At 40.2% G+C, this 15,101-nt stretch overlaps 1 protein-coding gene across 1 annotated transcript in view; it reads left to right on the top strand.

Moving 5' to 3' along the window:
* The window catches only part of Efcab14 (EF-hand calcium binding domain 14), a 42,095-nt gene extending 27,218 nt beyond the window's left edge, over positions 1-14,877 (top strand). The window contains exons 8-10 of the mRNA XM_041651931.1: positions 3,663-3,774; positions 5,176-5,295; positions 13,073-14,877. Coding sequence (XP_041507865.1) covers positions 3,663-3,774; positions 5,176-5,295; positions 13,073-13,251 — 411 coding nt within the window. The 3' untranslated portion in view covers positions 13,252-14,877. The remainder of the gene's footprint in view (positions 1-3,662; positions 3,775-5,175; positions 5,296-13,072) is intronic.
* Positions 14,878-15,101: the final 224 nt, after the last annotated feature.

Below are 15,101 nucleotides of genomic sequence, written 5' to 3'. Positions count from 1 at the left end.
AACAAAACAGGTATCAAGCATGAATTACAGTTATAATATTTAGTGCATATACATTTGTCAAATTAAGGAAAATAATATCCTATCTTTGTAAGTCTAAAGTTTCATATCTAATTTATCTTTTATCATAACTAAGGAAAACTATAATTATAACTATCTATTTTTCAACTCCATCAAAGACCCTAGAAGGGTATAATATTACCTAAGTAAACAGGAAGTGCATTGTAAGCAACTTCCAAAGTTCTAGAATTGGCAGAGACATCTTGCTGCCTGGGTGGTCACTCAATTTTTTCAACCTACAGGCCCATAGTACTTGGCAAACTTTTTTCATGAAGCAGGAAATTTGAAAGGCTGTTTTGCCTATCTTGGCAGTTCATCAGTCACTTTCTTCTGTATTCTGCAGAAGAGTGTCTAGCAGTTTCTTCTGTGAGTCTGGAACCCTGAAGGATCATCCCATCTTTTGTAATGTTTAGCAGTCACTTTTCTTTGGGTCCTGCATGTCCAGTTCATACAGCATGCCATAAATAAGTCCAGGCAAGAGCAGTTTCTTACCCAAATGGCTAGCCTTGTCACATTGAAGACAAATTCCATAATGAGTTTTTTCAATGCCTATCAACCTCTCTGAAGTAATTGGTGCTGCCAGAAGCAGACATGTCTCACTGTTGAAAAAAAGTCTAAATTCTTAAAACATTTTAAATGCCATATTATATAGGTATTTGAAAGATATGAAGAATGCCTATCCATTTGAAATATGTCTCTGTACATCCAGAAAACCTGACTAACATGACTACCATTTTGATTATTACAGATAACTATCTATTATTCTGTATTTTTAAATATACATTTTAAATGAGCTACATAAACAGAATACCTTAAACAAGAGCAAAAATACATAAACACAGTGTAACAAAATCAACCTTAAATTTGTATCAATAGACAAGATCCATACCAATGCAAAGTATTCATCTCTATATCTCCCCACTTTTTTTTTAGATATTGACTCTGAACATTAATCACTTATAATCAACCCCCTTTAAATGAAAACAAACATTTATAAACAGTAATTTTGGGAATTTGGGAGTTGTTCTCTCCAAACTGCTTCCTGTTCTTTGTTGGGAGAAGTATTTTTAGGGTTCATGGAGACCTGTCAGGAGGGTCTTGTTCCATCAAACCACATTAGTTTGGATGGAATCCACAGGTTCCCATCCTTTGTAGAAACAAAAGCAGAGCCTCTTTTCCAAAGCAACATATTCTTCAGACTCAAATTTCCAAGTCAAGATACTTTTAAAATATATATGTTGGTTTAATTTAGCAGCCCCCACAATCATATAACTTTCTGCAGCCAAAAATTCAAAGAAAATACAATAATATGCATAATCCAGACTATATATTCCATCTTAATGTGGCTTATTTTTTTTATTCCTTTAATCTATGACTGTCTGTACTCTTTTTATATTACTTTTGCTGTCACTGTAAAGACTTTGTTTTATTTTTTAAAACTATTTACTTTTTTTTATAACTGTCTATATAATATACTTTTTCCTCTCTCTCTCAAACCTACGTACATTTTTTAAACACACGGTGTCTCATTTAGAGGTCTTTTATGTCTGAATTTGTCCTGTTATGTATCTGAAATCCTTTTCTGACAAGTAACATTTTAAAATGGTAAGCAGTGTGATCACGGCAGTCCTGGATGCTGGTTCTGCCTCTCTTGGCCTTTTAATATGGTGGAAGTACGTTCACTGCCTCTTCCTGCAAGCTTTGCTCATTGCCCCAGCTCCAGGGACGCAGCATGTCTATGTTATCATTAAGCAGGTTGTAGCATGATGCTTACAACCCCCATTTAAATGCAGGACCTCATTATGGAGCCAGAGTTCATGCTAAGAGTGGGAAGCCGTGCAGTTTTTACTGCGAATGCTGAGTCAGGAAGCCTTCTCTTAGAGGAGCTGCGCCTCTGCTTGCTGCCAGCAAACAGAGCCTATCTGAAAAAATTGCGGCTACCAAGAAGCTGTGCTTAACTCTGTTCTTTTGTGTCTAGAATTTCCATCCCAAGCTCTCTCAGCTTTTATGTGGATGTAGTTGCCTCACAGTTGGCATGCAATTTATAGGCAGAGACTACTCACTTGTTTCCCAATAGTCACACAGAAAGTATATTAATTACAACACTGCTTGGCCTATTAGCTTAGGCTTCTATTAAATAACTCTTACTTCTTAAATTAACCCATTTTTACTAATCTGTGTATCATCAGCATTAGGTTGTGGCTTACTGGTAAGGATGCAGTGTCTATCTCCTTCAGCAGCTACATGGCGTCTCTTTGGCTCCGCCTACTTTCTCTCTATATCTCTGTTCGGATTTCCCACCTGACTTTGCTCTGCTTAGCCATTGGCCAAAACAGCTTTATTCATCAACCAATAAAAGCAACACGTGTACAGAAGGACATCCCACATCATGATTTCCGTAGTAAGTCACAACAGTCAGGTCAGGATACAGTGTACAGAAGGACATCCCACATCATGATTTCCATAGTAAGTCACAACAGTCAGGTCAGGATACAGTGTACAGAAGGACATCCCACATCATGATTTCCGTAATAAGTCACAACAGTCAGGTCAGGATACAGTGTACAGAAGGACATCCCACATCATGATTTCCATAGTAAGTCACACTTTGTCAGGTCAGGACACACTGCATTTCTGCCTAAATCTCTCCGCTTTACTTTTAGATCCTTTGTGTCTTATGCCAGTTGATCAATCTCTTCATGTTAGTTCATCAAAGCATCCTAGCCAGACTCATTTTCTCCTGGCAGTAAGCATTTAGCATCTAGTTTCATTCATATGCCCCTATTGTATCTCCCTAAATAAGCTAAGTATCCACTGCACAGCAGCTAGTAAGGTAGGAGTAAAGATAGGAAAGGGATATGTGAGAAATGGGATGCAGTGGTACTCCTAAACAGAGGACCAGGCCTTTTCATGCAGTAAGCAGACACTAGCCACAGGAAAAGCAGGCTTCTCTCTTTGCAATTAATCTATTTTTTTATATGCCATTCTAGAAATAGCTGGAAAGAAGGCAAACTCGAGTAACAGTTAAATTAGAACTATCCCAACTCCTTTTTCTTGTCTCTGACAGTTCCTGCCACCAGCTGGATCTTTACAGTAGGGGCGTTGGCTGGATCCTGTAAAAGCTTGTGGTTTGACTGAGTTCCTCTGCCTTTTTTTTTTTTAAGTTTTCTTCAGATGACATGGTCATAAGGTGATATCTGAGGCCATTTTTTAGTTAGTGTAAAATAGCTCCAGGAAACAGTGTCCCCCATCATCTAGGAAGCAGGTGCAGCATAGGCACCTGAGAAAGGGCACATTTTCTTTACTGAAAGAAGAAAATCTTTCTTTTCTGCTGACACGTGCATGCCTTCCCCTATCAATGGGATGTTCATGGTGAAACAGATCGTGGAGAACATAATGTGTCCTTAATGGTCTAGCATAAATCCAGCTACACACTCATCAGTGCTGCCCCAAAGACAGCCCAGTAGTTGCCCGTCCATTATTGACTTTAGAGGGACCCTGGTAAAGGCCAGACTCTCCATGCAAAATGTGTTCTGGGAATACAGCGGAGTCTCCAGGTAGGAGTCACTTCTACCTTAAACCTCTCTGATCTTTGTTTTGGGCAGAAAGAAGATAATTCAAATTCTCAGGTGTCCAAGCTGCGAGAAAAACTGCAGCTGATCAGTGCTCTCACAAACAAACCTGGAAGCAACAGGCCTCCAGAGACCGCAGAGGAAGGTGAGCAGCCAGCTGGCTTCTGAATATTTCACGCAGGCTTGGGCAGCCTGCCTGCCTCCCGCACAGGGAGTAGGGACGGTGTCCGCCAGCACTGATGAAAGCGAGTGAGTGATGCCTGAGCGCACAGAGATGAGGCTGATGCACTTCACTTTCATTTAGCAAAAGCCCATTTTGTACTTGATTTGTACTCCAGTCTATTAAGGGGAGAACTGGTAATGTTTAGCTGGAAATAGACTTCTCCATGCTGTCTGCATCCAATTATAGGCAAAAATGTTACTGTCATAGCTTATATTAAACCAGCCCTAAATGTTATGTTTCTGTTATTGTGAGTGCATTAAAATTTACTTAAAAATAAATATTAGTCCTCCTAAAAGTCATTAACATGTAATGATGGAATTATTCCATTTGTAGGCCACTTGGCTGTAGGTAAGGACACAATCAATATTATCAGATGCATTAATTAACCATCTACTGATTTAGGCCCTGTGAGGATAGAACACGGTATTAGACAGTATTGGCTTTAAACTCCCTGCCTCAAGCATTCTTCAGCTTTGGAGACGTAGGATAGATTCCCTAGGATTCTCTCCTGTGAGAAACAGAAGTACATTGAAGGCCTTCCCCTAACATTATCTTATGGTAACATGGCTCAGTCCCCTAGATCAGACTTAACAGCCTGTTTCCCAAGAAGTCAAAAGACTTATCCAACTAAAGTCTTAGCATCTAGCTTAAATGATGGCAGCTGTACTATAGCTTGAGTATTCCTTATCCAATAATATCCTCATTATTACTTATGAGGCCTAAAGTATTATCAATTTGGGGTTCTTTCCTTTTTGGAGGGTATTAGCAGGTTTTCTTTGAGTTAGTATTCAAGTCTAAATACACAAATCTTTGATGCTCAGCAGTGGTGGTGCACACCTTTATTCCCAGTACTCGAGAAACAGAGGCAAGCAGATCTCTGTTAGTTCTGGTTTATAGAGTGAGTTCCAGGACAGCCAAGGCTACCCAGAAAAACCATCTTGAAAAAAAATCATTCATATTTCATATATGCATTATCCATATACATGTGGCCTGGTGTTAATTTTATTTGTATTTTTAGGTCACCTTTAATTGACTGTGACCATCACATGAAGTCGTGTGGAATTTCCCGCCTGTGTCTGTACTCTGAAAGCTTTGAATTTGGGGGCATTTCAGATTAGGGCTACGCAACCTGTGCACGGGTTCTGTTTCAGACCTTAATGTAATACTGATTCCTCCTGACTTGTCCACAAACGTCCCTCAGTCTTTAACTCTCAGCTACTCTCAAGTTGGATATGTGTACTCTTGTCCTAAAAGGTGGTCTTCAATACTAGTTTAATTTGGTGTTAGAATTGATTATAATAAAAGTGTGTATGTTTGTTACAGAGCAAGTACAGAACTTCACATCAGATCCATCAACGCTGCCAAAATTTTCACACGTTCTTGGAGATCAAATTGAGACCCAGCTAAAACCTATCTCCCTACCAGGGATTTCTAGCATCAAAGGTAACGTTAATGATGGAAATGTTCAACACTGTAACTGTTATAGCTTTTTAATGGTTTCTTGTTTAAAAACAAAAGCCTATCTAATGGACTGGAGAGATGGCTCAGAGAGTGGTAAAGACTGAGTTCAGTCCCCAGAACTCGTGTAAAAAAAACAAAAAACAGGTGTGGTGGCACACACTCTTCCGATTCCAGCACTGGGGATGTGGAGAAAGCGGATCCTAGGGGGCTCAATGTCCGGCCAGCCTAACCTACTTGTTGAGTTCCAAGCTAGTGAGAAATACTTTCTCAAAAACAAAAATGGTGAACAGGGATCAGAGAGATGGCTCAGTGGGTAACAGCATTTGTAGCCTGGTGACCTAAGTGCAAGCCCCAGAACCAACTAAGGTGGAGCAGAGAGATGGCTCCGGAGTTGTCCTCTGATCTTCACACGTGACATGTGTACACCCGCACATAATACCACACAGGAACACATTACACACATTTTACAGCCCACATTATTGGGCCAGCTACAGAAATCTGATCAGTAGATGATTGCTTGAGACAGAATTCAAACTGAGGCTGTCTCCAAAGCCTCCATAGTGTCTTTCAGTGTGTTTTAAGGTGTTCAGTCAAAGAATGGGGATACACTGTAAGATACAGTCTGAACCAGACACAGTGGCACACATCTCTAATCCCAGCACTCAGGGGTCTGAGGCACAAAGATAAAGAAATTGAGGCCAGCCTGTGCTATATAGTAAGAGTGTGTCTCCAAAGAAAGTCTTTTCTTTGCTCGTGGATATGTTGTCTAATGCAGAGAACAGAAAAAAGCCAAAACCATTCTGTGAGATTAGCAAAACAAGTCAGAGTTGACTGTTTTCACGACCCTCAAGGAAGGCAATGAGCAAAATAAATACCCATAAAATGCTGAGTTTCACAGGATGACGTTTGCCTCGTTCCAGTAAGGCCTTCTACTCTTCATTATAAGGTTGAGGCCTCCTGCGGTTCTTGGGCCGGCTGGAAATCACCCAGTTCTGGTCACATACTTCCACTGGCTCTTCACTTTACCTTAGATGCCCTGTGCATTGTGTCCCAGGTCTGGGGTAGGCACTTCCTATACATTATGATTTGTTTTGTTTGTTCCTACTTTGCATATGCTACTCTATTGAAATTCCCTGGGAAGAAACAAAATTTAGCTTCCATGAGTAAAGTATCTGTCCTCTTCACTCCCTAACCTGCAGGTCAGAGCCTGGTAGACATGATTGTGTGACTGAATGAATGAGTTGCTTACGTGCTGCAATTCATTAACGCTTAAATGCTCTTCTTTTCCCCTGCCTCTGGTTTTCCTTTGTCTTCTGGCGAGTAAGGGCAGTCATTGTATTTACTCTCTTTTAAAAAGAATTTCTGGGGCTGAGAGATGACTCAGTGGTTAAGAGCACTGGCTGCTCTTCTGGAAGACGAGGGTTCAATTCCCAGCACCCACATGGTAACTCACAACTGTCTGTAACTCCAGTTCCAGAGGATCTTACACCTTCACACCAGTGCACATACAATAAAGTTAAATAAGTCATTTTTTGTTCTGTGTTTTGTGAGATTCTCTGTATAATAGCCCTTGCTATCCTGGAACTCACTCTGTAGATCAGGCTGGCTGCCTCTGCCTTCCAATTGCTGGGATTAAAGGAGTGTGACACCACACCACACTACACGAATAAGTTATTTTCTTTAAAAAGAAAGAAAAAGACTTTCCATGTACTGTTGGGCACTGGGAGGAAGTATCCCATCTGCTCTTCGGCTCCAGGAGCCTCTGAGGCCTCACCAGCTGCACTGCTGGCCTGTGGCAGCAGTGAGAGGGCCTGTCGGAAGTTTGTAGGAAATCCTCGGTGGAGCAGGTCTCGCACAGAAACTGCTCCTCCTCCCTTTGGCACATTTTCATTCCTCCCCAGTACCACATGGCAAGAGGCCTGTGGGGTCCAAGTGTGATCTTGAATAACTAATGGAAAATATTCAGGAAGGCTTTTAAAGAAACACAGCCCAGAAACCTTCACTTCTTCAGTATTATGAAGTAAGCATAAGAACTCAATCGAGTCCTTTTTCTTTTTTACTTCTAAATTTTTCCATTATTTATTTTTACACAATTCTTAATGGTGTGTACTCTCTCCAAGTCCAGAGGCATAAGATCTTCCTGGCGCTGGAGCTGCAGGCATTTGTGAGCCACCCAACAAGGATGCTGCAAACTGAACTCTGGTCCTCTGGAAGAGTAGTACACTCCCGACCACTGAGCAATCCCTCTAAACCCCTTTTGGATTTTTTGTTGGTTTACTTTATTTATTTATTTATTTATTTATTTATTTATTTTTGGTTTTGTCTGTCTGTTTTGGGACAGAGTCTCATGTAGCCCAGGTTGACCTCAACACTCTATATACCTAAGGTTGGTCTTGAACTCTGGGTTACAGCATACACTATCACACCTGGCTCAGATCCTTTGTAAATGTTAAAGGCTTTTGTTGGAAACTGATACCTTAGTTATTTTTTTAAACACAAATTGACTAGTGGCATCAACCAACAAAAAATAAATACAGAGACAGGCAGAGAGTCCTGTGGTTCTTTTTTAAACTGTATCATCTGTGGGCCTTAGTAATTCTCGAGGCTATTTAGCCGTCACCACTGTCTAATACCATAGCGTTTCCATCACCCCAGAATGAAGCCTCACACTCAGCTCTTCCTCCCGAGCCCTGCCAGATGCTTCAATACTTAGCATCAATTCTGGCCATTTAAGTTGGATCCGCATGGTGGGGAAAAGAAAACCCACTTCCACGAGTTGTCCTCTGCTCTCCATGTGTGCTTTGCCATGTATACGTATACATATACACACATACAAATAGTAAATCAATAAGTAAGAGAAATATTTAAATTGTTCTCCAGTTACCACATTCTGGTTCCTAGCAAGCACTGTCTCTTTGGATTTATGTATTTGGGTTGTTTCATTCGTAGACGTGGAATCATACATGGCCTCGTGTTATGCCCCTTTCATCAGAGCGCTCTTTTCATGTTGTGGCGTGAAGCAGTACTTCCTATGACTGAGTAATAGTCCATTATGGTGTATGCACGTGTGGTTCATCTGTCCAGATAGTTGAGCTGTTTCCACTTTTGTGCAATTACTAATGCTGCTGTGAACATGAGTGCATAGATTTTATAGAAACATGTTTTTCTCCTGACTCAGTGCCTAGGAATAAAATTGCTAGGTCATATAATTCTTTATTTTGTTTTCATTAAATTGATGTTTTATTCATAGGTATAATTTTAAATTTTATCATACAATTTGTCAATTAAAACACATATTTAACATTTTCATCATAAATAATACTTTTAAGTACAAATGTATATGATATAATGTCCTCCAGCATGCTACAAATGTCTAAACACCAGTGACTCCTAGAGTTTGGACTTACTCATAAGAGTGGCCAGTAGAAACAGATGTCTTAAAGAATAATCTAAGAGAAAAGCAGGGAATTCATTAAACGAAGTAAGTTCTATATGAACAAGGTATAGACAGTCTGCCTCCTGATCATTCCCACAGTCACCTGCTCAGCTGCTCTGATGAGTTGTCTGTCCTCAGGTGTCTGTGAGGAACACAGTGACTTATCATTGCCTTTACACAGCAATCACATTCAAAAGCAAACCTCTTCATTTTGAGTCAAGAAATGACTGTTTTCAGGTCAAAACTCCCGTGCTGATCAGTAGTGGGATCGCACCTGTGAATAGCCACTGCACTCCAGCCTGGGCAACATAGCGAGACCCCGTCTCTTAAAAAAATAAAAAATTAAAAAAAAGAAATGACTGTTTTCTATAGAAAATGTGTTCTATAGAATAATGTATCAGCCAGAATGATTGTTTAAATGTTGACTTGTCCTAATTAACCATTCTGGTTTTTTGTTTGTTTTAGTTTTTATTGTTTTTATTGAGCTATATATTTTTCTCTACTCTCCTCCCTACTTCTCCCCTCCCTTTCTGCCCTCTTCCATTATCCCCATGGTCCCAGTTTATTCAGGAGATCTTGTCTTTTTCTACGTCCCATGTAGTTTAGATCTGTGTATGTCTCTTTTAGGGTTCCCTTTGTTGTCTAGGTTCTCTGGGATTGCATTGACTCTATAGATTGCTTTTTGTAAGATTGTTATTTTTACTATGTTAATTCTACCTACCCAAGAGCATGGGAGATCTTTCCACTTTGTGGTATCTTCTTCAACTTCTTTCTTTAAAGATTTAAAGTTCTCATCATACAGGTCTTCCACTTGTTTAGTTAGAGTTACTCCTAGATATTTTATGCTATTAGTAGCTATTGTGAAGGGTGATGTTTCTCTGATTTCTTTCTCAGCCCATTTATCATCTGTGTACAGGAGGGCTACTGATTTTTTTTTTTTAGTTAATCTTGTATCCTGCTACATTACTGAAGGTGTTTATGAGTTGTAGAAGTTCCTTGATAGAATTTTTGGGGTCGCTTATGTAAACTATCATATTATCAGCAAATAGTGAGAGTTTGACTTCTTCTTTTCCAATTTGTATCCCCTTGATCTCCTTTTGTTTTTTTTTTTTTAACTCTAGCTAGAACTTCAAGTACTATATTGAATAGATTTGGAGAGAGTGAATAAACAAACTATGTCTTGTTCCTGATTTCAGTGGGATCGCTGGGAGTTTCTCTCCACCTAGTTTGATGTTGGCTGTTGGCTTGCTGTATATCGTCATTATTATGTTTAGGTGTGTCCCTTGTATCTCTGCTCTCTCCAAGTCTTTTATCATGAAGGGATGTTGTATTTTGTCAAAGGCTTTTTCAGCATCTAGGTCACATAATTCTTGAACTGCCAAACCATTGTTGGAAATGTGTCTACCAGTAGCCATGTATAATGAATCAATCCGCTTTCCCTACGTTTCTTGATGGCGGCTGTGCTAGTGGTCATAAAGCAGTTTGTGATCTTGAGTCCCTCCTTTTTTTAATTTCTTTTATTTTTGGATTATAATTACATCAACTCCTCCCTTTCTTTCCTTCCTCCAAAACCTCCCATATTTCCCTCCTTGTTCTCTTTCAACTTTATGGCCTCTTTTTTTCATTAATTGTTGCATGCATGTGTGTGGGTGTGTTTCTAAATATAACCTGCTCAGTCTGTATAATGTTACTCATATGTGTGTGTTTTCAGGAGTGACCATTTGGTCTAAAATAACCAATTGGTATGCTCGGCCCTGGAAAGTTTATTTCTCCTTCTCTTTGCACTCCCTGGTTGCCTGGAGTTCTTTTGTATGGTTGAAGCTTCATGGGCTTTCCCCATCCACTTTGGCATGTCTATTGTTGTTATCCTGTTCAGTTCATATTTAAGCATGTTTATTGGTAATACTTTATAAAGCCGGGCGGTGGTTCACACCTTTAATCCCAGAACTCAGGAGGCAGAGGCAGGCGGATCTCTGTGAGTTCGAGGCCAGCCTGGTTTACAACAGCTAGTTCCAGGACAGGTTCCAAGGTTCCAAAGCTACAGAGAAACCCTGTCTCGAAAAACCAGAAGAAAAAAAAAAAAAAAGGCTTTATGGGTGTGTCTTCTGCAGTGTTCCCTGAGCCTTAGATATGGGAGTTGTTTTGTACCCACTGGGACTGGGCTCCGCAACTCTGCATTTTTATTGGTTGTAGTTTTCACTAATGTTTTCTGCTTGTTGCCAAGAGAACTATCCTTGATAAAAGAAATTTCTACTACCCTTACCTGTAGATATAAGGACAAACATTTTTAGAGTATTGTTAGGAATTATGCTGGTTAGAGTTTCTCCTCCAAAGTCCATGATTTTACTAGGCCTAGGTAGTTGACTAAGTTTCCAATACTAGGCATAATTTCCCTCCTAACTTAAGCAGGTATTATTAAGTCGAGTTAGAGAGCTGATGATTACTGCCAAGGTATCCATGCCACTACTGCGCTCTTGAGGTTCTTGTGCCGTGCTGGTCATCATTGTGTTTCGTAGGCATCATAGCAGGGTAGCACTCTTGGTTGCTTCCTTCCTTTGGAAGCTTAATTGGCACCTCTGGTACCAAAAAAGCAAATCCTTAGGAAGGAGGCTTTTGGGTCAGTTCCACCTCAAGGGCCTCTGGAGTCTGCACCTGAAGTGCACAGTGTTTTCAGCAATGTGGACTACCACCGTCCACCTCTGGTGGGGGAGGGCAACCAAGGGCAGTGGCAGTAGCCCGTATGTTTTGGGGAGTCCTTGAACAAAACCGACCAACCAAAAGAGAACTTCTTATGCCTGATGTTGAGGTTTTTCTGGGTGGTCTTTGGCTTTTGGAGAGAGCATTATCAGCCCAGATGAGAAAATTTCATTCAAACTATATATGTATATTTACACAAGACATATGTATATTTTAGGGTTTGTTTAGGTAAGTAGTTAATAGTATGTATGATTCCTTTTGACTTTTTCAGATATCCTTACCAATTTTATCCTCCTCCCTCCTGTGTTTATTTCCCTCTCAAGTCCCTGATTCTTGATTTACTCAATTTCTGGATCCAGAAAGACAATGCTACATAGTAGAAAGAGCCCTACTAGGTAATATGAAAATTTGTGCCCAACCATATTTGATACACTTCAGTGTTTTTCAAAGTTGGTTGATCTTTGTATTTTATAATCAGCAGTACTGAGAATGCAGCTCACATAAATATGTAGTACAATATAGCAAAAGTATCTTTAGGACCATTTCAGAAATTGGAAACTCAAGTCAGCAACTCAAATAGCAATTTTAAAAATCAAACATTCTAACACAACACAATCAAAAGATGTACTGATTTTATACATGCTAAAGAATAATGGCAAGAAAACATTAAAAGCCTTTGTTTTCTACAAACCATTATGTTTCTATAAGAAGAGAAAACTTGGTTATATACAATAAAAACACTGCAGTTCACAGCATACAATAGTCTCAAATCCAAAGCAAAGTGCAGCATTTGGTGGTGTGTGGCACAAGGGCACATGCAGTGCAAAGTGTACACGTTATGTGTCAGTTGTGACCTGCAGACTAACACAGCACATCCACACAAAGTGTACACGTTATGTGTCAGTTGTGACCTGCAGACTAACACAGCACATCCACACAAAGTGTACACGTTATGTGTCAGTTGTGACCTGCAGACTAACACAGCACATCCACACAAAGTGTACACGTTATGTGTCAGTTGTGACCTGCAGACTAACACAGCACATCCACACAAAGTGTACACGTTATGTGTCAGTACAATTGTGTCCTGCAGACTAACACTCCCCAAAACACCTCAGACTTATTAAGCATATGACTCTTATTTAACATTTGGTCACTAAATGTTTAAAAATCATTTATTGTTGCCAAACCCAGAGCTGGTCGGTAGTGCCAGTCTCCATAACCAGCTTGCTCTGGGGATCCTGTCACCATTTTTCGAGGCTGGAATACAGAAAGGCCATCATGCCCTCGTAGCACTTGACTCTGATCCATCTCTCCAGCCCCAAAGAACATTTTTTGAAGCAAAGTTGGGAGAACTGTTTTGTTTTGTAGGGGAAAGGTTTGTTTGTACGGTGATAAGATCTCACCATGTAGCTTTGGCTGGCCTGGAACTTACTATGTAGGCTATTCTCAAGTCCAAAGAGATCTGCCTGCCTCTACCCACCCACTCCCAAATGCTACCATTAAATGTATTTGACACCACACCTGGCAAAGTAGCTTTTCTTTTAATGCTTTGGAGATAGCTGAAGCTGCTTTTAACTGTGTGCACAAACATCTAATGTCTGCTTTTTAATTCCTATTTAACAGACCTTCAGGATTTATTCCACAAGGCTGGTCAAGATACGGTGGATGGGATGTTGACCTATCAAGAAATCTGGAATTCCCTAGGTTCTGGCATGCCAAGACCAGAGAGCTTGAGAGCCTTTGATTCCAATGGAGATGGGAGATACTCCTTCCAAGAGCTAAGAGCAGCTTTAGGTATCTAGTATTGACAGACATATTTTGAAATGGATGTGTACCCTGGACTACCTAAAATCTACTTACCTAAAAGAAAAAACCTCTTGACTTATCCATCAGCCTTCCAGCCCTTCACACTATTGTAGCAGACACATTGCCACCTTTTAACTTGTTTGAAAATGCTATTTAAAAAAGTTATTTTTTTAAAAAAATTTACTTATGATGTTTGGAAATCTATGATTTCCTGAAGCCAGAAATATCTTGTAACTTAAAAGTTGCCAGGAGAAAAATAATAAAGCCCTCTATCTCTTTCCTGTTTTTGAGGGGAAGAGACTTTATCTTTTAAAGTTGGAAAGTGTATATATAGAGATAATAAGTCACTGTTTATATTTCATATGAATCTGCCTTAAATTAGCTGCACTTTATGGAGCCTCAGAATATGTCTTTTCTTTGAAAGATGAGTCTTTTCTGTTTATAAATACACAAAATGAAAGATTGTGCATATTGTATAGAGAGTCGGAAGAAGGGCTTTGAACCGGATGAACAATGATTTGTGTGTGATTGACAGTCTGCTCTGGGTGGTGGCTGAAACTGTTCACATCTCTTTCAGGTAACCCTCAAAGGCCTTGGTGCCAACATCGGGTTTGTTTGGTCAGGGAGCTGGGGCATCAGTTCACTGAGTGGAAGCTGTGCAGAGGATGCCAGCTTCAGGTGCAGGAAAATCAGATTCTAGGTCATTGCTCCTATTCCTAACATAAAAACCAGAGAAGTCTTGTTGAGATTTCCCTCATTTTTAATTATCTCTCAAGGTTTATGAGCATAAAGGTTATTCGGTGGGGAATTATGTTTTCCCCTCAAGCAAGCTAGATTTTGTCTTCTCTACCAACACACTCAAGACTACCTTAAAGTTGTAACTGCCTACCTGTGGCACCATCTCCAGTCTGGAAGGCAAAGGCTCATGTCCTTGGTCACTATATCAAATTAGTTGTCCAGAGCATTAGAGAACAGCTCTGAGTTTTGACTCGGGAAACAACACCCTCTGGAATTTTACCTCTGAGCTACCCAAGAACTTGCTTTATTTCTTGGCAGGACACTGAAAGGCAAATGCAGTCCAATGAAATGTGAAATCCCATGTTCTGCTCACGGTTGTCCACTCAGAAGCAGCTGTAGGTTTTCTGTCCAGAGGATGCCTCAGTGCCAAGCAGGCTTGGAGCAGGGGCCTCCTGGTGATGTTGGCAGTTTTTCCAGATCTAAAAAACAAGTACAATGCTTCCTCCTTTGCATACTTTGTGGGCAAGTCACGACAGGTCTGACTAGAAGGTCACCAATGTCACTATATGTTGAGAGCACTTCCAGTGTTGTTCTTAGGTGTCTCTCGGCACCATGAGAGGAAGACCACACAGAACCTCGCTTCACCGCAGCCAGTCAGGGAAACACTAGAGAAGCTGCAGTACTGCAGGCTTCTTTAGTACTGATCATTCCTGTGTAATTGTGTTCCAGTTGCCCTGTCAGCTGTGGATAGTCTAGTACCCTTAAACCTTTAAAGATGTTTGAGTTTGGTTTGGTCTGGTTTTGTATTTTATTTCCTTTACATGCTATTCATCTTGGTGTTGGCTTCTTTTCCCTAGACATATTAAAACTCAGTGAAGGCAAGATAAAGTTTTCCTGTGCATTTGTCTTCTTATCTCACGTTTCTTCCTCTTTAAAGTTTTTGCCTTAACGTTTGCCTTGCCCATCTATGCTGTCACTTTCTTGGAAAGGTTGAAAATACACTTCAACATTAACCTGGCACTTTAGTAACTCGAAGGTAACTCTTGCTCTTCTGGCTGCCTTGTGTACTCCCCTCTTTTTAATATATAGGTATATACCCTTACAGATT

Source organism: Microtus oregoni, unplaced genomic scaffold (genome assembly GCF_018167655.1).
Source record: "Microtus oregoni isolate MIOR12 unplaced genomic scaffold, Mior012 000005F_ref0000423, whole genome shotgun sequence".
Classification (NCBI taxonomy): Eukaryota; Metazoa; Chordata; class Mammalia; order Rodentia; family Cricetidae; genus Microtus; species Microtus oregoni.
This window is presented reverse-complemented; position numbering and strand designations above follow the sequence as displayed.